The sequence below is a fragment of the Pithys albifrons genome, chromosome 8 (genome assembly GCF_047495875.1).
Source record: "Pithys albifrons albifrons isolate INPA30051 chromosome 8, PitAlb_v1, whole genome shotgun sequence".
In the NCBI taxonomy this organism is placed as follows: Eukaryota; Metazoa; Chordata; class Aves; order Passeriformes; family Thamnophilidae; genus Pithys; species Pithys albifrons.
The window spans coordinates 11047395-11069729 of NC_092465.1; the positions used below are offsets into that span (position 1 = coordinate 11047395).

The window sequence follows — 22335 nt, forward strand, 5'->3', positions numbered from 1 at the left end:
CACATAATGCCATGACTTTATTAGGCCACATAAATCCTTGTGTATTGCTGGGATGGGAAGCGAGGCTTATGCTGTTATTCTGCACCGCTCATAAAGGGACTGCACCATGACATGTATGGGAAATAAACTGAGACTTGTTTATGGAAGTTGAGAAGTAACTCCAGAGAGTGTTTACAGTTTCTGTAGGGCAAAGAAAATCAAAATTCTTCCATTGCAGCTCTCCAGGAAGGTATTTCTGACTGCCCTGAAGAGGATGCATGAACGTGTGTTGCTGGGAAAGTAATGCTCTGCAGCTTTGCTCCTGTGTGGGGCTTGGGCAGGAAATGAGTTACAGCCCCGGCTCCGCTCGGCAGCTTCTTCATACACAGAACCACAGCACTGTTCGGGCTGGAAGGGATCTCTGGAAATTATCCAGTCCCAAGGCAGGGGCACCTGGAGCAGGGGACACAGGACCGCACCCAGGTGGGCTTGGAGTGTCTTCAGAGAGGGAGCAGCCTGTTCCAGGGCCACCAGCAACGAAACAAGTTCTCTCTCATGTTGAGGCAAAACCTTTGTGTTTTGGTTTATGGCCACTGCTCCCTGTCCTGTCGCTGGGTACCACCGGAGCGAGCCTGGCACCCTCCTCTGGGCACCCACCTTTGAGATATTTGTACACATTAATGCGATCCCCTCTCAGTCTTCTCCAAACTATAAAAGTGATGAAAACCTACTAAATAGTCCAAAAATAACCTTACCGTGACAACTAACGCTATTAACGTCTCTAAGGACATGGCAAACCTATTTCTCCCCGCAGAGGGGCATTCTGAGCGTTCCCTAAAAAGCGACCGAACAGGCCGCTGGTCGCCGGCCGGGAATCCTCGGGGGGGCTCCCCAGGACGGCACAGGCGCTTCCAGTTCGGGGGCTCCCGTGTCCCACGGACCGGGGCCATTCCCAGATTCCCGTGTCCCACGGCCATTCTCGCCCCGGGGGTTCCCGCGCCTGTTCCCGCCCCGATTCTCCCACCGCCCTGGGCCGCTCCCGTGTCCCGCGGCCATTCCCGCCCGGTGTTCCCGCCGCCTGGGCCGCTGGGGGCGGCTGCGCGGGGCGCTGGGCACGGCGGGAAGTCCCGCCCTCGGGCGCGCCGGGAGCGGGCGGAGCCGCGGGAGCGCCCGACATGGCGGCGGCCGGGTGCGGCGGGAGCCGGGCGGACAATGGGTACGGCGGGCAACAGGCGCGGCGCAGGAGGGGCCCCGGCGCGCTGGCCACGGGCTACCTCGTTATCTACAACGTGGTGATGACGGCAGGGTAAGCACCGTGCGCTGCGCCGCTCGCGGGGTCTACCCGGCCGCGTCCGCCGCCCCCCTGGCCCGGGCTGCGGCCGCGTGTGAGGCCGGGCAGGGCACGGCACAGCAGGGTAGGACAGGACAGGTCAGGACAGGGCAGCGCATCTCCCGGCAGCTCCCCCGCGCCGCAGGGAGCGGGTGCAGGCAAAGGAACGGGGCCGCTCTCCGGCCGCGGTGCCCGCTGTCCCGACCGGGTGCAGGCGCCTGTCCGTGCCCTGCGCTGCCGGAGCTGCTGCCTCGCACTTCGGGTAACGCTGGAAAACACCGCCCAACCCTGTCCCGCTGCTCCTTGTGCCGGAGAGGGGGCTCCTGTGCGCACAGACGCGGGGCTGTCCCGTCCCTGCCCCTCGCAGCCCGTGGCGATCCCCGGGCTGGGGGCCCGCCTGCCCCCCGAGCCGCCCCCGCTGCGGCCCCGGCACAGCCCCGGCGAGTCCTCGGCAGCTCCTGCCCAGCTGTGACCCCGCTCGGCGCTGTCCGAGCCCCCCCGCGCTCCCCGTCTTTTACATGCCCCTTCCAAAACCAGGTATGTGAAGCAGCACAAGTGTGTGTTCCGTGGGAACTGCGCTGTTTCGTAATTGACACCTCAGTTTGCTCTGACAACTTTCACACCCAGATGCCCGTACCTCGCTGTTCCTGCACCACCACGTTTGTGGCACTGTTCAGAAGGGGGGTGAATCCCAACAGAGGGAATTCATCCACAGCACTAGCTAAGAAGGCAAAGCTGTTGAGCCCTGCGAGATTGCCTCATAAGCCCTTTAGCTCTCCGTAATGGGAGATGGAAAGCTGCTGCTTGTGACATGTGAGCTCCTGGGCAGGCTTGGGGCTCTGCCCCGTGTGGCAAAATGGAGACTGGGCTTGGTTGGTGCCTGCACAGATGTGTCCTTGGGCACAAATTTGAAAGTAGTGACAACTGGGGGCTCTTGAGATAAAGGAGACTTTTTTCCTTCTTCTTTTTTTTTTTTTTTAAAGTGGCAGTGGCATCTTATTGGAATTAAGATAAAAATAAAATCATCTTTGCAAGATTGAGGATATTTGGGTGGGAGGAGAAAAGAGCCTTTAAAATGTATCCCAAATGAGCCTGTTTTCTGCTAGATAAATCCTGGCAGGTGAGTTAAGCAAACAGACTAGTCTCATTATTTTGGGGGAAGATTAGTGCATAACTAATATAGATACAATTTACTTTAATAAGGAAATTGGCCATAGTGGTTCTTGTCTTTGCTGGGGACAGCTGGTGCTGTTTCAGCTTTCAGTACAGTTACACCTGTGTGGAGCAAAGGGAGCTGAGCTGGGAGGGCTCAGTTCTTGTAAGGTGCTTGTTACACCCGTTTCCCAATAGCCACGTTACTGTGAAGTACCATTGCTAAGCAGGTTTGTGGCTTCATACGGTATTTACAGGGTGTTTCACCCAGAGGGGAATGATAATTACCCACCAGCTGGATTTATGTGAGTCCCTTATTTCAGAAATACTTAATTACAAGAGTAGTACAACACAGTATACAGGCAGTCAGGCAGCCTTTTCAGTTTTGTGTTGGTGGCCCTGCACAATGTTAACCAATTCACCTCTCTGAGCTCTTCTGAGAAGTAAAAGCATTTGCCTGCTCATTTTCCTGCTCATATGCAGTTCACTTGTTTTTAAAAGATCTCAAAAACCCGGGAGAGAAGCTGTGGTATAAATGGAAAGTTTCTTTACATGTCATGAACTTTTTATCATGGCAGGCAAGCTCCTGAGCATGGGAATTTTCTTTTTCTTCAGAATTAAAAAATAAAACAAATTCAGGTGTTAGAAACTCAGAAATAAATAGCATAAATCTTTATTTAGCTTCCTGTTGTCATGTAAATCTTGATCATGATGTTATCCATTTTCCTGATTTATACCAAACCTCCTAGAAAATTCCAGTCTTGGGCAGGATGTGGCTTATAGTGCTTTAACATGAGCTGCTTTTTTTCTGGGCATCTTTGTCATTAGATAATTTCTTCAATTTCGGGAGATACCATAAGAGTCCTGTGATTAGGAGTCGTATTTTTTGGATTGTTTCTCACTGCCCTTCTTCTGGGGTAGGTCACTGGGGGCTCTTGACTAATAATTTGTCTTCCCCTGGACACAGCTGAAATTCCACAATACACAACTGAGCTTAGGAAAAACCTCGGTTAGTTTCTTCCTATTATCAAGTCTTTTAAAAAGATAGTTTTTTAGGAGTTGGTTGACAGAACCTCAGTTGTTCAGATGATGATTGGTTGATGCTGATGACAGTAATTAGTTACTGACCCTCTGTCAATCAGGGCTTAGACTTAGTTTCTCAGACTGCACTGCCTTGGAAGGAGAACTGTGAAAACCAAACACCAAAAAAATGAAGGTGCCTGGATGATGAAGCGAGGATGAGAAAGCACATGGGATTTTTCTAAGTGGTTTGTTTTGTTTTACAAAAGGTGGGTTATAAACTGAAGCACACAACAACATTGTTGTACAGTACATAGGTACGAAAGTAAATGATTTAAAACCATAGTTGCCTTAGTTATTAGCTTTATTTAAAATGGATCAAGTAACAATTGAAAAATCTCAACATAATGTTAATGTATTTACTTTGCATTTTTCTTGATTTAGCTAAAGAAAACCCATCTTGCAAAAATAATAGATCTAATTTCTAATTTTATGGTGCAATTCATGTAGACTCCCAGGCACTCGGCAACAGGACAAGGGGGCACGGGCTCAGGCTCTGCCAGGGGAAATTTAAGTTGGAGATCAGAAAAAAATTCTTTACAGAGAGAGTAATCAGGCATTGGAATGGCCTGCCCAGAGAGGTGGTGGATTCACCATCCCTGGAGGTTTTTAAACTGAGATTGGCCGTGGCACTGAGTGCCATGATCTGGTAAAGGGACTGGAGTTGGTCCAAGGGTTGGACTTGATGCTCTCGGAGGTCTTTTCCAACCCAATCGATTCTATAATATAGACACCTATTAATATAGTGGCTTTTACAAGAGCAAAACAGTAGAAAAAGTATGTATACCTGTGGATCCCTAGATGGAGCTGCATACACTTAGCATTTGGTTCACATCTTTTGGGTGTTTCAGAAAAGGGACCAACATGGGACAAAAGGAAATAACCAGTCCTGCAGTTGGTTGTCAGGTTTTTTTATCCATGGCTCAAGCTATTAAGCTGCAGGAAGCTCTGCATTGGTTCTCTTGGATTCAGTCAGTTTTCCCATCACAGTTTGGAGCCCTGTAGTCATGCCTGACCTGGCACAGGAAGCTCATTCTGGAGGCACAGATGCAGCACAGAAGTTGTTTTCTAAAAGCCATGGTTGACTTAAAATCCCTGAGCAGCGCTGGGCAGGGAGGGGAGGGCAGGCTGTTAAGAGTTGTGTGAATGTTTGATAAGCTGCTTTAAAAGTGATTCTGTGCCATAACTGACTAGTACTTCTGAGTATAAGTAGCTGATGGTGGTTTAAACAAGAAAATTTGAAAGAATCTCACTGAACAAGATAGATCATAATGTAATAGCTTTTGAATTTGCAAGGGTTTGTGTTAGTGGTGAGCAAAGAGAGTTCAGGGTTATGAGTTTCATTGTCCACTTCTTCTGTAAGTGGTTGTTGAGAGTCAAAGTGCACTTCTCCCTTTGCAGGTGCTTTCACTGCATGGCTTTGCTGTACTATCTTGCATAAATGATGCAGAAAAACATTGCATAAGAAAATGCCTTTTTATTACTGAGAGAAATAAAGGGACTTAAAGTAAGGACCTGAGCATGAGGCTTTTCTATCAGGTCTAAGCAACTGAAAGTTAGAAATTCATGTGTGTGCAGTATTCATTTTTCTTAGTTTGGATTAATCAAACAGTCTCATAGTGTAGCTTGAAGTTTACATGCATGGCAGCGGTAATTAGACATAATTTCCACAGTAATTAATAAATGTAACTCCAGCTGGTGTATCAGGTGGACGTCAGAGTAAGCTGAAAAAACTACCTTACAGCTCAGCTTCCATGAGACAGTGGTGCCTTTTGCTGCCCTTTCAAACTTCTTGCCAAGTTTCATTTTCGGCTGATACTCCTTGGTTTCACCTTCTCCTGTTCCATTTTCTCCTGCCAGAGAGGGTGAAGAACTATTTAAGCACCCCAGAAGCAGGACAGAGGGTCTAAAAGCTTCAGCACAAACTAGGCTCAGCTTTTAGTTTTGTACAGATTAATACATTTATCTGTATTAAATGGTTTTTGAAAGACACCAAATGGAATGGAAAGTACAGTCTTTCTGGAGACAATGACCTGGCAGGAGGGTGGAGATGAGCAAAAGGCTGGAGCATCTCAGAGAGCCATGGACTTTGCTAGTCACTCAGTTAAGGTGAGAACAGTTTGCAGGCACAGCCAAGAACTGGTGTCTTGTGCAACTGGAGAAATTGCTCAATTCAGCCAAATTTCTCAGCAAACGTGGAAGGGAAAACAAAAAACTTGACAGATAAGAACAGAACAGTCAACCTGCTCCGATTTCCTGTTCTAAGGAAGAAGCAGTCAGTGTTGCAGGGGGAGGATCACTAATACTGTGGTGCTTACTGGTTTATTCTACACTCAGGTCCAAATACAAAATTAATCTGATCCATTCTTTGTAAACAGCAATTTACTAAATTACCCAGCAAATGTTTGTCCTTTGGTTTCACAAGACAGCTTTAAGTGAAATAACTTGTCACTTTGAAAAAGGGAGGGCTTATTTCTCTTTTGCCATTTGTCTTCCTCACTCCTACAGCTTTTCTTTGGTGCTTGTCTTCAGGGAGTTGGGGCAGAAATGAATTAGCTTTCTTTCAGTTCTGCTAACAGATGTTACGAACACAACCTTGGATGCCAGAGTTACTTATTATTGAAAAATCTGAACTTCACTGTATGTTTCAAACAATGATTACATTTGGGATAATATTTTTATATATTTTGCAATACCTGAGCTAATGGGGTACTTGTAAGACCTAATATGCTGTAAATGAAGGGAATTTCTTCATCTTTCCTGTTACAAACCACAGCTGCAGGGTCTTTTCTGAAGGGTAAAAGCTATTGCATAGTGAGGGGCCTTGCTGCATGTCTGTCCACACTTCACTGTGGTGCACTGTTATTAGCAGAGACACTTAGTGACTTACCACGAGGGGTGTGGAGGGAGGTGGAGGTAAAATAGGTGGCATTCGAAGTAGCTGAGAGTAAGACAGCCAGGATGAGCTTGTCAGTGAGAAGTTTGGGAGCTGCTGTTAAGGATTTTCCACTGTTTATTGACCAACCAACCCCTTCTCCCCATGTTTGCCACAAGCAATTGGAAACCAAAGTAAACTCTAGATGGTAATTTGAAATGAAAAGTGTTTGGCCAGGGTTGAGCACTCACCTCAGTTTTGTGGCTGGTCACAGGCTTCACTGAAGAATTTCTGAGGTTGTGGGCAAGCCGTGGCACATACAGGTGTGGTAGTGAAAGGTGTTACATCATTGGCCAGGACAAAACATTTTTAGGTTTCTTTAAGTTACCTGAGGGGAAAATCAGCCCTGGGTTAGCAGGTCACATGGTTCAAAGTACAGTTGCAGTTATATAGGCATAGACATCTTGTTGAAAGCAAAGCTATGCCTTCAAGGCTTTAGCAGGCTCAGCTTCCTTGCAGTTATTTTTCTATAACTATTTCTCATATAATATATGCCATCAGTTAACCTGGATGACCTATCGTGGACTCTAGGGGTTTACTTTGTACTGAATATTACAATGAATACCTTTTAAATCTTGTTTATGGCATTCCGCTGGGGGCAGTCCCGTGGTGTAAAGGAGAGCACTCTGGACTCTCAATCCCAAGATCCCAAGGCTTGAGTTCGAGTCCCCTGGCAGTAAATGCCTCCCTGCCATTCCATCCCGTCAGATCTCAGATGCTCAGCAGAGTCAGCCCCGGTCAGTACCGGGTGCTGTGACAGTCCCAAGGACTTCACTGTCACTGTCCAAGCTCGCTTGGCCGTGGCAGATGGACCTTGGGACTGAAACGGTGGGGCCAGTTCTGCGCACGCTGAGCCTCACCTAAAACATCCACTGTGCAGGCTGGAAGGGCACGTGGGGAGAGCCCTTCCCAAATCTTCATTCCCAAAGTCTGGCCATACATACATGGCATGCTGCTTAAAGTTACGGTGTGGTAAGAGATCTTTGACCAGCTGTCAATGGTTTTCTGCTGAAACTAATCAGAACGTGATGCTAATCTGTCACTAATGCATTCCATGAATAAATTAAGAAGAGTTCACTGAAAAATAAACTAAGACATTAAAGGTATTGGTATCATGTTGCTGCTGAAAGGTGCTTAATAAATTTGCAGAAGATCCAAGTACTTAATCCTTCAGTGTTGCAGAGAGTAGGCAGAAATGAATATATTTCAGGATAGTCATGCCTGTTGCTTTCTCAGATATTGAAAGAGGAATTAAGGACTTTTTTTGTATTTATGCTCTACTTTATGTCTCCTTATGTTAGACTTTTTTCTCTCTTTCAGATGGCTGGTTATTGCAGTTGGTCTAGTTCGGGCATACCTGGCTAAAGGCAGCTACCACAGCCTTTACTATTCCATAGAAAAGCCCTTGAAATTCTTCCAAACTGGAGCTTTGCTTGAGGTAGGTGTCTTCTCTTCCTTAGCATTACTTGTTTGCATGAATGTGTTGTTCAGTAGAAATAAGGCAGTTTGTGTTGGACAGTGCTTTCCAGGTACCTGGTTTTTTAATTAGCCTTCATAGAGTGATTTGAAAGTAAACATAAGAAATCCACCTTACACAAATACTGAATTTTTCCTTTTAGCAAGTGGTAAGGGAACTTACTGTCTGCTATTTAGCTTGGGTAGCAGAGCTAAATATTAAGCTTAATCTTGAAATGCAAATATTGAATCTTAAGCTCTTGTAATAGAACTAAATGTGTGTCTAAATTGCTTAATTTGAAATGTTAGTGATTTGAATTTTTCTTTCTGTTCTAGATCCTGCACTGTGCACTTGGTAAGCTTGCAAATTTTCAGTTGTTATTTTTATAGAAGATTGCATTTTTAGCCATATGTTAGCATAAAAAACATTGTCTGTGAATTTCCAGATTTAGTTCTTGCATAACTCACTAATTTTTGCTTAAAATACATTCCAGTTTTTTACTATGTAATTTGAGAAGGTAAATCACAGAAAATAAAACAGTGCTTGAGCTCCTGTCTGGATGTTCACTAGCCACTATTTAAAGAATAAGATGGCATTAAGGTTCCTAAAGCTGCAACTACGAGCTTTTTGTTTTTCATGTATCATACAAACAGTCCATGTTCTGGAGGGTGTATTAGACGGTCGGTTCATGTTGAATTCCTGTGGGGTTTTATAGTAACCAAGTGAGGTCGTTGGGAGAATTTACTCATGTACGAGAATGTGTCAGCAGAGGGTGCTCTGGTTCTGTCCTTGATAAAGCAATGCTGCCAGGGCAGTCCTTCCAGTGCTGCTTAATTTTACTAAATCTCAGTTGCTGGTTTTTAGCACTATAAACCATACTTTTTAAAAGAATTGTCAGAAATTAATATTAAAATGTGTAATTTTTGAAGTCTTATTTAACAAGTAGCAAGGACAAGTTAAATTTTGCAACACTGGGAAAAAATTCTTGCAGATAAAATGCTGGTTTTAGCATCCTAAATCCATAATGTTCTGCTATTTCCTTAAACTAAATTTGTGTGCAGACACCAGCATTGACTGGTACTAAATCTGAGTGTAAAAAATAATTGTATTATCTTTTCCTCACGCTTGTGTGGCTATGTCCATACAAATCCATGTATAGCAGGAGAGAGTCCTGTGTTTCACCTTCTAGGTTGATGCAGAACATCAAACAAGATGATTATACCAGCCTGTGTGTAAAATGAATAATTCTGGCTCAGCTGATCAGATGTGTAGATCCATTTAGGCCACGTTATCCTCAATAGCACAATTTAATATTAGTGAAGAGAGCCATTAGGGTAATGTTGCAATATTTTATACCATTATTATTCTATCTTTTTGCTTTCCCTAACGAAATTGTTCTGCATTATACTTATTTTCTTATAACTGGCCATGGATTTTTTTTCCTGTTAGTGGAAGCACTTGTCAGCTAAAGCAAGTGAGGGGCTGTAGCACAGCTGGCTGCAGTGCTGGTGTTTGCTGTGGCCCTACTGACTCACAAAAGTTTCTGTGCAAGGAGAAATGGGAAATTCACAGATTCCTTTGCCCCTGCTAAACTAATTGCCCCAACTGGAGCTGTAATTCTCTGTCAGTGGAGGAGCTTCTCTGTGACAGATGGCTGTATCAGCATAACTTTTCTCTCCACATCTTTTCAGCAGAATCTGAAATGTTAGCATCTGTGAGGCAAGTCCTTCAAAATATGAAGATTGATAGGGGAATGTCTGTCAAGTGTGGCTGAGAACAGAACTTTGACATGTGGCAAAGGTTTAAAAAATGAAGGAGAGCTCTACATGGAAGGAGGTAACATGTAGCCCCAAGACTAAGAGGAGGGACCAGTGAACAGGAAAGGGAATGTGCAATTCCTCAACTTGTGTAGCAGAGCCAAGTGTATGAATGGCACTGATAGCATAGGAGAGCTGCTGACTGAAGGAAGTTGGTGTGGAAAGTGGTGACAGGAGCCACCAAAATATAGAAAAAATAGTAGTACAGGGAATTTTTGAAGGGAGTGGAGAAAAACAAGGCTTTGGTGTGTACAGGTCCATCCTGCAGAATCACTGCAGTAGCAATCTTTGTCCCACACTGGTGATGCTCCCCAGTGACCCTCTGCAAGCCAGTCAGCACTTTGCCTTAGCCTGCCCAGGATGGAGGGGTGCTGGTGGTCCACCTGTAAGCTGTGCACACAGCCTGTTCTCAGCTGGGAACCCCCTGGGACAGAGGAGGTACCTGTTGGGAGTTGAAGGATTTCCTGCTGGAGATGGGAGGCTGACTCCAGGATCTGGCAGACTTCTGGGCATGGCTTACTTGCTTATTGGTTCCAGACCTGAGCTCTGTTCTAGCATGTAAAGTGTGGTACAAGTAGTGACAGATGTTTTTAAAAATAACAAGCTTCAGATTGACTGTCAGGTACCTGTTCAGTGCAAGGAGTAAATAACTACAGGCAAGTAAAGTTTACATGAATTGTAGCTGGTGAGTCACTTACTTTGATCTCCTGGTTTTGGCACAGATTGGCATTGTCTTGGCTATAATGAAAAACCTTGTTTGTCTAACTTGAGATAATCTTGGATGGTTCCTAACAGTCTTTTTGGCTTATTTATAGGTTCCTTTGCAGGAATATTAGGCTCTCTTGTTTAGGAAGGGATGATCTAAATAGTATAAAAGAAAAGGTGTGTTAGTGTCATAGAAAAGAGACTAACCAGTACAGATTGTGATGTTCTACAGCACCTCTTTAGTGTTGTCTGGGAATGGACACCAATTCTGCCCCAAGGTTTTTTACAACATTTATTAGATTATGAACAAAATGTGATAAAACTGAAGAAAGCTGTGTTTGTAGGATTTTCCTTTCTTTTCTACTCTGAAAGAAGCCTAACATGTCAATGAAAACAATTTGAATGAAAGTTGCTGTTGGCTTTTCTTATTCTTTCTTCCTCTTCCACTTTCCCACTTTGGAGTTACAGCTTCCTGAGGCTTTTCGTATTGCTTGTTGTGATCTGCACTTGTTACTGTTCCTTAGGAGCTGCACCTGCTCTTGCATTTGTCTTCACCACTCTGTTGGAAGAAAAAACAACTTTGTGATGTAAGGTTTAGAAACTTTGTGTAATTTGCAGTCTAAAACTATTCCTGCCAGGTCTGACCTCAGTGTATAGGATCCTTTTGCTGGAAGTTTGCTCAGCACCTCAGAACTTGCTTGGAAGAACCAGTGATATCTGCTTCCTTGAGAAAATCTTCAAGTTGTTTCTGTACCTACTAATGCATCAGCTCTTCCTTGGGGTTTGTTTGTTGTACTTTTGAGGGGGTTTTTTTGAGTTGTATTTCCAGGAAGGAATTATAAACTTGGTATCTACCAGAATGGGGGCTAGATCAGTGTTTCTGCAAAATCCTTACACTTTTTTGCTTGTTGTTTTTTGGGATATACTGTGCAAAACATCTTATTGTTTTTAATTTTAAAAATCACAGTAGTGAAGAGTATCTTGGATATTTTAATCAGAGGGTTTATTTGAAGGACTGTGTCCCAGAAGCTCTTTGATTGAAGTTATCTCATCTTATTCAGCTGTTCTGTGTATTAAGGAATGTGCTGTGATTGCAACAAGACCAGTTACTTTTATTTGCATTTTGATGCAGAAAGTCTAGTCAGAGGATTGCATTGCATTAGGCTGTATAAGTGTACCACAGGACAGACTTCATACTTACAAATTAAAAAAATTAAATGCCTTCCTTCCAAAAATTTTAAATAACTGGACTTTGGTTTAGCTGTGTTTTGTTTCCCTGCCCCTATCTCTCACCCCAGTAGTTGGGAATATTTACTAATTGCAAAATATCTTCCAGGCATTGTTCCCTCTTCTGTTGTCCTGACTGCTTTCCAAGTGATGTCAAGGGTTTTCCTGACATGGGCAGTAACACATAGTGTGAAAGAGGTAAGTCAAGCTACCAAATAGAGCAAAAAACTGTTGGTCCATGCTGAAAAGCAAGTGTTGATCGCTGTCTTATGTTTCTTAAAATGTCTTCTGTTTGTATCCCAACATGTGAAATTGCTTATGTGAATTTCTGTGGATCAAAAGAAATAAAAATAGATCCAAAATCGTCTTTTCTTGACAATCAAAGCGAGTGAGGTCTGATTCTCTCACTGTGAGACATGCATCTCTTGAACAGATTTTGCAATCCTCACTGGAGGTTAAAGAGGTTCCAGTGTGTGATACAGAACCCAGAATTTGGAACAGCCTTCTAGTATTGATATAATTAGTGCTGTAATTAATAGACACCTCCTTGCTGCCCCTCCTCCATACACAATTAATTTTCTGGTCCATGGCATCTGAAGATCCCCCTCAGCTGTTTGTGCACACAGTGCCTCGGTGCTCTGTGTTGTCACTGCAGGATAATCTTTCCTCTGTCCTGCATTTGACTTTTTTACATTGAAGTGTAGGTGGGTTTTGGGGCCTGCATGTTTTTCCTCACTGCTTTCCACACACAATAGTGCTGTATTTTACACAGAGCTCTGTAGAATCATTTGGAAGCCATGTTACTTGAAAATCATCCCTGACAGCTATTTTAAAATCCAAATAAGCTTTAATTGGTACAGGTTAGCTGACTGACTCATGTCATCTGAGTCCTTGTAGTAGCCCAAATATCCTTCATCTGTGCTGGGTTTTCTTCTCATTAAAGAAAGAAATTAGCCTTGGTGCCAGTGTCAGCATGGGTGCCTGAAATAACTGACAGGCATTTAGTGTCATTATATATACATAAAACCATTTTTGACTTGATATGGAGAGTGTCTTAATGACCTTCTCTCACTGCCAAGTCTTCAGGGAAGCTGCTTTCTCTTCCTGACTCCAAACCTGTTGTCAGAGCATCCATCCGTATGTAGAGTAACACAACTCACTGCAGTTCCTAATAATTAACAGCCCTTTCTGATATTACAATTCTTGTTCACATGAACCCTTAGTTTCATGCTGTTTAAAGTGGAGGAATGTAATTTTTCTCAATAAACTTAAAACCTTGTAAATGCTTATCTTCTGATGGATTTCCCTTTTGGTGCAAATTATTGTACTCCAGTCCATGTTAATTTACTGGAAATAAATACTAGATTTTGAACAAAAAAAGGCAATAATCCCAAGACGTTAGATTTTAGATACATGTATAAAATATTTTTAAAGAAATATGCTTGTAGTTTTGCTTGTTACCTGTGTGATGTCAGGATACCTGGTGCTTCAGGAAGAACAATGATAATCTGGTTTTATGAATTGTCTCCTAATTTTGAAGTAACCCTAATGCTGAAGATTAGATTGCATGGATTGGATTTATTCCATGTGTTGTCTGTCATCAAAGGAAAGCCTGAAATATGATTGTGGGTAAGGTTTTTTTGAAACTTATGCTCACATTCTCACCGGAGAAAACCAGCACAGTGGGAGAAAGCGGGAGCAATGAGTTTAGCCAAACATTCAACTTTCAACAAGGATTCTTTCAACAATATTTCATGCAAATTTTTTTCCTCACATTTGTGTGGTTTTTTGGTTAAAAGTCTTGCAAGAGATTGTATTATGTGTTACGTTTTTAATGTCTTAGAAAGTGGCCATGAGAATGGTAAGGATGAGGAATCCTGTGATGAGCTTTTTTGCCCTGTGACTTAGAGTAAATAAATAAGAGGCTGTGTTCTGGCCCCTCCCCTCCCCCCAGCCAGGGAGCATGCAGTCTCACCTGGGGAGATGTATTTGCAAGTGTCACAAGTGTTCTACTCTTTCTAAAGGGCTGTCTGCACAAGTGAGCTCCATGGTGAAGTCCAGGATTAAATTCTCACACAGCTTTATGGAACTTGTAAGCTATGCAGTTGCATGATGAGGTTCTTGTAAAATAAAATGCAGTTTTTCTCTTTAACTCTTTGGGTGAGATTTGTTCAGTATCTTGCTTTTCCAGACTTTTTTCATATAATAATGTAGTTAAAAGAAGAAACGTGTATTGCATCCCTCCTCTCTGTCAGGATACACTTCTAGCTATGTGATGTGATTTGAAGCATGCTTCTTGCCACTAACATGTTTGTGCTTTTTGTTGACTTCAGTGCTGATGTGTTGTTAAACTCCATATGAAATGATTTATAACAAATGTTAAAGCATGGCAAATGTTAAAGCACTGCACACTTCCTTGTGTAGCAGTGAGATTCCCCTTATCTCCACCGTAGGAGCAGTTGTTAGTGTAGTGGAGGAGGGCCTGGCACATCATCCAGTACTTGTTATCATTTTGTCATTACACAAGAAGGGAATTGGTTTGGTGAATTTTACTGTTTCCCCTGCAAAGGAGAGAAGAGGATGAGCAGCCTGGCATGAAGCACTAGGAGGATGTAGGCATAGAAGAACAGAAAGTGCCCTTCAGTTCAAAAGATGTCTTTCTGAATTTGTGTGAACAGTGAGATCATCTGGTGACATCATGGCAGACCTTTGCAGAATTCCATTCTGATTGATAATTCTGTACCCAGTTACAGTGGGTAATTAAAAAATGGTGTCAGCAAGAATTTATTGCTTATCCCATTGAGGTCATTTACAGATAAGTTGCAGATAAATACAGTGCATATTTAGAGGAACCTTTCTAGAACTCACAGTCAAAAGAGATACTGCAAAGACAACACGTACAGCATATAGAGGTGGGAATTAAGACTTTAGTATCTGCAGTTGTGAATTGATATCTTCAATTGCAAAGAATACTTAATGAGGGAAGAACATCTTAATTTATGATATTTAAGATTAACTTATAGTGAAGGAAGTCCATGCTGGAAAGCTCAGATCTCTGGCTGAGTGCAGTTGAAAAGCTGTATTCATCACTGCTTTACATGTATGTAAAATTTGAGGAATACCTTAAAACACAACAGTCTGTCAGGCCCATTGTGCCTACTGTGAAGCTTCCTTTTTTATTCTTGTTTTCATTTCTATTTTTTAATTACTGCCCCAGAGAACCAGTGCTTTGGAGAGTGATATGCTGTTCCAACATTTTACACCATTACAGTTGCACGGTGCTGCTGGTTTTACTCTTTTGCACTGGATTGCTCAATTATGTGTTTAGCTGAAATTTTCTGCAAATTTGTCAAACTGTTACTCTTAATGTGTAGAAATTTCCCTTTTCATGCATAAGGAAAACATTAGAAACCTCTCAGGCTTTATTTTGTCAACTCTCAGTTCTCATCTTTGCATCTTAAAAGGCTGTTGTTTGTTTTATATTTTAACAAAAATTTTCTGCTATTCACAGTATTGAAGATAAGCCAAAATACATTCAGGACCTTCCTTGATGATACAGTGGCTTGAAACACATGCCAAAAAATTATGCCTGTTGTATGATTGACCCCTATTAAGGCAGTTGGACAAATTAGGTGTAAATAAAGTGTAAAATGTGTTTTGACTTTTGTCTAATGCTTCCGTGAAAGACTGGTGTGAGATAAGGTAGAGGAGGAAGACCTGAGTTCTGAGGGCAGCACTGGGCTTAGTGGTTTATTAAAGGTCTGCTGTGTCTTTGCTGTCCTATCCCCTTATCTTCGGCCTGGAAGAGGAATGATGCAAATGCAGCATTAGCAGTACCTAAATGAATAAGACTCTCAAGAGATTGTTTTGTAAATGGGTTCCCAGGGGTTTGATAATGTACATCTCAGACAACTTTATTTGAACTACTGAAAAATTGTCAGCGCTCAAAGAGATGTTCTAATAGCAACAGACTTGTGACAGATTGTGAGCATGTCAAAAACATACTGTTTAACAATAACCACCAATTTCCAGTGTTCTTTCTTCCTTAAAAAGAGACCCAAGCTATAAAGGCACAATCAGTAATTCTTTTAGTGACTTTAACAGGATTGTGTGTGTGTTTCATAATGGTGTGAACTGTTTTAATAACTTGTAGTATTGAAGTACCTGGGGAAGACTAGACATGTGGAGGCAGTGTTAGAGAAGTCCTGTGATTGTAAGTGCCAGATTTTCTACTTCCATTTGTATTGTTCACTGTTATCTTCTTGTCCTTGCTCATGTCCTTGGATGTTACTTCAACCAAAATTTCCATAGCTAGGGAAAAAAAGAAGTAGGGTTTTGAAGTACAGGTGGAAGTCCATGACTCACATTTAGAACTTGCTAAGCTGCTACTCCCAATTTGACCAGAAGATGCAGCTCTGGAGTGCTTGTGGAGCACTTTGCTCCTGTGGAACAGCATCATCTGTGAAGGGCTGTGAACTTTTCCCTGTTAGGAACTAGGTCTTGCTTATAAAGCAGACCTCAGCCAGGATTAGGATCCTGTAGAAATGTAAAAATAGATTTGGTCTCTTGTCTGAAAATCTTCAGATAATATTTGGATTTTGCTCTTTTATGATGATGCAAGGTAGATTAATATATAAATAAATTATCAGTTTCATGTGGAAAAAGAACAACGTGCATTCTCTGCAAAATGCAGTGAAGTGACCTGAAACGTTACACTCAGCAGAACACAGATTAACAGCAGCTCTACATTCCAGGATAGCTCAAGACTTCTGTATAAATCTGGTGTTTGCAGTCTGTAACAAAGCTTCTTCTGGGTAACCATCATGACTGGGTTTTTTTCTGGTACATGAGTTTTGCTCAAGATAATAGAGTGTACCACCTACAACCTATGAACTTCCTTTTCCCTTTTTTTCAAGAGTTGGAGGAAAAGAGAAAATGTGGACTCCTGTGGTTGAGCTCTTTTTGTTCCCACAGTCCACTGAATTTGAGCTCAGGGTACTTGCACAGCTGGGAATTGCTGAAGAGGGGAGGGAAAGAGGGGGAAGGTGCATAAAGATCATGTCTGCTCTCTTCAAGAGTCTGAAGTGCAGGTGTGTGACACTATATCTACTACTTGATCACTGTTAGTCCATCTGAAACTTGAACCTTATAATGATGCTCCAAAATCTAATAAATAAAACAATTCATTTTAGAATATGTGCTTTTGAATATTAACCTTCAGAATACAGAAAAAGATGTTTCAGTGATGTGTGACTGACATAAAGGCCTCAAGAGGTGTAAAGCAGTGAAACATGATACAATGCCTTGAGTGTAACATTAGAGGAACTGTGCTAGATACAATAAGCAGAAAATGGAACAAGGAACAGTGAATCATGTAGTTGTCAAGTTTACTAGAGGTGAGACAATCTGAGCTTCTTTTTCTTGTCTCCTCCCAGCCTGAATTCTGGTGTTAGCTGTTTTGCTACTGCTCAAAAGGAGGACCAGTTTCTCACATGTAGAGAGAGGAAAACAGTGCTTTTACTCAGAAGTGGCATGAACTACGAGCAGAATACAAAGTGTAAACCAGATATCAAGTGTTACAGTAATCATCCTTTCTGTGTGCTGCACTAGGAAACAATCGTAGCACTGAAATAGGAGCTGTGTAGGAATGGGAAGAGTTTGAATTGTAGTCAGTATTTCCAGGATTACTTGTACCAATTTACCTTGCACAGAGTGTGAGATTTTAAGTTAACTGATCATGAAGCAAAGCTGTTCTTAACCAACCAGAAAAGTACAGAGCATGATAAGAAGGTTTTTTACTGTGGTTACTAATTTTGCTTTTAAGCTCGTTCTTGGACTCTGTTCTCTAAAATGATGCAGTAAAGCAACCCATGGGAATTCTGTCAGGTTTTCTTGGGTCTGGTGAGTATTTGGTAAGGCTTGAATTGATACTGAACTTTTTTTTTCTTGCAGGTACAAACTGAAGACAGTGTCCTTTTGTTTGTAGTGGCCTGGACAATCACTGAGATAATCCGTTATTCCTTTTACACATTTAGCTTGTTAAACCATCTCCCTTATCTCATCAAATGGGCCAGGTTGGTACCATAATAGTAACCACAGCCTTAAAGCACTGATTTGAGAGGGATATTTGTCTTGTAAAATAGTTGCAGTGAAAAAATTAGATTTTACCTGGAGGTAATTGCCCTGTTTGTGAATGTGACTTCCCAGCAGATTTTGGAGTTACAAAAAAATCTATTTCATTGTAAGCTGAAAGAGTAGAAACTGATATTTAACAGTAAGGGGTGACAGTAAGTAAACTGACATTTAGCAGTAACTGTTGAGTCCATGGGTTATACTTGAAATAATCTTTAAGCTGATTGATGAACATCAACTATATTTGGCCCTGTTTTAAGTAGCATAATGACCTCTACCAAAGAGTTTAGAAATGAAAGTCATAAATTGTGTGTGAGGTGGGGGAGAATAGTTTTAAAGGTAGTTTTTAGATTCTCAAAGGTAATTTTTAAGGATTCCAAACTGATTGCTGATTTGAATACTTACCTTGCGACAATGTTCATAGCTTGCCATGCTCTAATCAGATAAGAGCTAAGGAAAATAATACTCAGTTAGGAATGTAAAATTTGAATATCTGTAGTAGTATTTAACAAATACTTTGTCAGAGTTTGTTGTATCTTTTAATTAGTTCTGTAAATGTTTTGTTCTAGGTACACTTTGTTTATAGTATTGTATCCCATGGGCGTCTCGGGCGAGTTGCTCACAATATATGCTGCATTACCCTTCGTCAGGCAGTCTGGCTTGTATTCCATTAGTTTACCCAACAAGTACAATTTTTCTTTTGACTACTATACATTCCTGATCCTGGTTATGATCTCTTACATTCCAAGTAAGTATGAGTTTCTTAGGTTTTTTAGTATTAATAGCTGTAATGGAAAGAGCTATTAACTGTGGGATTAGCATAAATATAACTGACTAATTTAGGCTGTTGACGACCTTGTTCAATTTTTGTGTGGTTCAGAAAGGTTAATGTCTCATAGGAATTTTAGCTTTTGCTGTTTATGTTCCATCCTCTACTTTGTTGTTCTGCAGACTGTGTAACATGGTCTTAGAAGTGAGAGGAAAAAAAAGCTTTGTGTGGAGTTTAGAGAGAGAAGAGATGAAAGAGGTACTGGTTTGTATAAAGTGCCTTAGATTCTGAAAAAGTGAGACTAGAATTACCAGAGAAAAAACAAATCTGGAAATGTCATTCTTTTGGAAGGACATTTTGCTCCCTGCAGTGAATTTTCTTTCTATTGGTGTGTGCAGTTCCGGAAACTTCTATCATCTACTTGTACATGCAGAGTTAAATATGGCATTCTGCATTTAACTGAAAATGGGATTGCTTTGGCAAAAAATAGTATCTGATGTCTAAGACTGATACCACTTTTTCTCTTGGAAGTGTAAAAGGCAATAGATAATTTAAGCAGCAGTGCAATAAGCACGTTCTCTTTTAATGCAGAATTGGTGGCCTTGACCATGTGACTGCATCTTGCATTGACACACAAGCCTCGCTTTAAAATTTATTGACTTAAATCTGTTTTCAGTCTTTCCTCAGCTGTATTTTCATATGCTACACCAGAGGCGGAAGGTACTTTCCCACACTGAAGAACACAGGAAGTCGGAGTAATTCCAACTCTTTTTCAGAACTTTTCAAACATCAAAATGCTGCAGTTTTTCAATACCCAGCACATTTGTAAAGAATATACGAAGATAAATCCAAGGTAAAAGACCAATAATTTAGCAAGAATAACCAATAAATCTGATTCCACTGAAATTCTACAGTGTAAAACATTGAAATAATTTTCAGCTTGCAGTGCTTCAGAAAACTTTTAAACTTTATATGGCTTGGCAGTTAACCTTTTCCTTAAATGATGTGCTAAATGGATTTCATTTATTATTAAATGCCTGAAGGTTGCAGTATGAGTGATGAAGTTGTAGCCACTAAATGCCTGAATTGGGATTATATTACCAATACCTCTTTTTTTTAAGTGCTTGACTGCATGCCAGAAACTGTATGTATTGCTGTGAAAGCAAACAATATGCTCTGGAATACTTCTGGATAATGTCTGAGGCTTCAGTGAAGAATGTAATCTGGGCAAAATGTTTGATTTTAGAAAGGTAGGTTGTGTATTTAAAAGGTGATGGGAACAAGAGCAAGAAACTGCTTATGGGGTATGTGGTTCTTTAGGAATTTAAACAGTGTGGTGTCTGACCTGAGTTTATTCTCCGAGGATCTTGTTTAAGCTGTTTACTCAAATGCCACTGTTAATTCAGAGGCTGTAATGCTTATCTGAAACATTAAAACTCCTCCAAGTACTGCATCCCTGGATACTTTTTTACATATTAAAAAAATAATACTAACTGTAAGATTTCTAGTGGTACCAGTAATGACTTTAAATATAAGGAGGCAGGTCACCATAAACATGTGCAGTTCTGCCTTTTTTTACTTTAAATTATCATCTTCAATCATTGTTGGTGATACTCATCTTTCAGTGCTGAGGACTGTTTGGTCTACTGTGGAATCATTTGGGGGCCTTGTTTCTCAACCTAGCTTTTCTCAAGTGACTGATGGGTGCCCCTGTGGCACATCCTTGCAGGCAGTTTCAGGCACTCAACTTCTGAAGTGTTGCAAAGTCATAAGCTGCTCTTTTGAAAACTCATTATCTCATGTTTTACATGCTGCTTTTGCAGACTGGCAAAGCCTTATGTCATCTGTTCTTTTGAAAGAGTGGAAGACCACAGAAAGTTACATTTTCCTTGGTGCTTTCTCTGGACTCTCTGGCTTAGCTTTCCCTTGGGAAGGTAAAACAGAGAATGGAAGAACCAAGAAAGCCTTGTAGCAAGGCAGAAAGCACTAATGCTGTATGAGCAGTGTCCCAGGTGATGAAGAAACTTTTGACTGGAGGCAAAAGGATAGGGAATGGAAGGGGCAAAGGAAGCAGGGAAATGGGCAGATATCGAAGCAAAGACAAACGGAAATGTGGATTATGGCCTTGGCTCAGTTAGGAATTGATAGCCAAATGATGGTGTCTGAATCCAGTCAGAGTCACTAGACAACAGCACATAGGCTTCTGTCTTTGCTTTTGTAACATTATAATTTAGTGCACAGATGAGGTGTGACCCCCTACCAATACTGGTCTCGTGCTGTGTCTGCCAGCACCTCCCCCTGGACGTGCCCAGTTGTGCTCAACACATCCCAGCTGTCCCTAAACACAGCCAGTAAGTACTGAAGGCACAGACTTTCTGTACTAGCACTGGATTTACAATTATTTAGGTTTATGCTTGTCAGCTATATTTTTTTTAAACTTTGCATTTTTCAGTAATTTTCTTTGACTCCATTAAAGAGACTGAATTTTCCGCTCTCTCAATATATAGCACTTTTCCTGTTCAACACAAACAGGACTATCACAAGCAGAGAGAGGGTAACAGACAATAATTATCTTTGCATCTATTTTAAACACTTTGGACCCAATTATTGACTTTATTCAAAACCACAGGAGGTTGTTACAAGGTGGGTGTTGGTCTTTTCTTCCAAATTACAAGTGATAGAATAAGAGGAAACTGCCTTTTGTTACACCAAGGAAGGTTTAGATTAGATTGGATTTTAGGAAAAATTTCTTCATCATAAGGGTTGTCAAGCATGGGAAAAAGCTATTCAGAGAAGTTGTAGAGTCCCCATCTCTGGAGGTATTTGAAAGAGGTAAAGATGTGGTGCTTAGGGACATGGTGAGTGGGACTTTGCAGTGCTAGGTTGGACTGGATGATCTTGGAGGTCTTTTCCAACCTAAACAATTCTGTGATTCTATTACTATGGTCATATACAACGTTAAAGTAGTTTTGGATTCAAAGATGCAACAATTCAATTCATTTTTGCATTAGGTTATGTGCTTTGTTGTAGTGATCTGATAAATGTTACATTATACTGAATTTGCTGTTCAAAAGTGTAAACTTCCACCTCTAAACAAAACATTTCCTTTTGCTTATACTTGGTATTAAAGAAAGTGATGTCAGTATTTCTGAAGGATGCCATCTAAAAGATCTGATTTCCTGATGTACTTATGTTATTGGATATTGTTGATGCTCAGCTCCTGAACTTTTCTTAATTCGATTTCTGTGCCCAAATAAAAGATTTGGTTTCAAATTTGTTGGTCCAATTTGGAGAAAATAAAGGGCTGTGTAATACTTTATAGGGAAAAAACTCCTAGCTCTGCTGATGAGAAAAATACAGTACAGATCTGTGTCCAGTGCAGTCAGATAGTATTGGTACCTGGGAAATGCTGAACCAGTAGGGAGGGAACTTGTACAAGCAACAACTTTACTGAATAAGCTTAAGCATGGAATATTTATTTTAATTGAAAACATTGATTTACTGCAAAAATGCAAATAAACTTCAGACTTTTAAAAGAAAATGGAGTTACTTTTTCTTTCAAAAGAAAAATAAATTGCTTTGTTAGTAAGAAATCTTATCAGCAAAGTTGATTTTTAAATTACATTCTGAAGTATGAACATACAGTTAGTATATACAAAAAATCAGCACTTAGCTTGCAGTGCTTTTTCAGATTTATCTTCCATGGCAATCACTGGAAGATGATCTTGGGTGAGAGCTGTAGTGTGATGTGCT

At 41.3% G+C, this 22335-nt stretch overlaps 1 protein-coding gene across 1 annotated transcript; it reads left to right on the top strand.

The window, feature by feature from the left end:
* Positions 1–1103: 1103 nt before the first annotated feature.
* Positions 1104–22123, top strand: HACD2 (3-hydroxyacyl-CoA dehydratase 2). Its single transcript, XM_071563016.1, has 7 exons — positions 1104–1285; positions 7797–7914; positions 8268–8286; positions 11791–11879; positions 17634–17755; positions 18383–18561; positions 19259–22123. The coding sequence occupies exons 1-7, from the start codon at positions 1155–1157 to the stop codon at positions 19339–19341; spliced, it is 741 nt and encodes a 246-aa protein (XP_071419117.1). The 5' UTR covers positions 1104–1154; the 3' UTR covers positions 19342–22123.
* Positions 22124–22335: the final 212 nt, after the last annotated feature.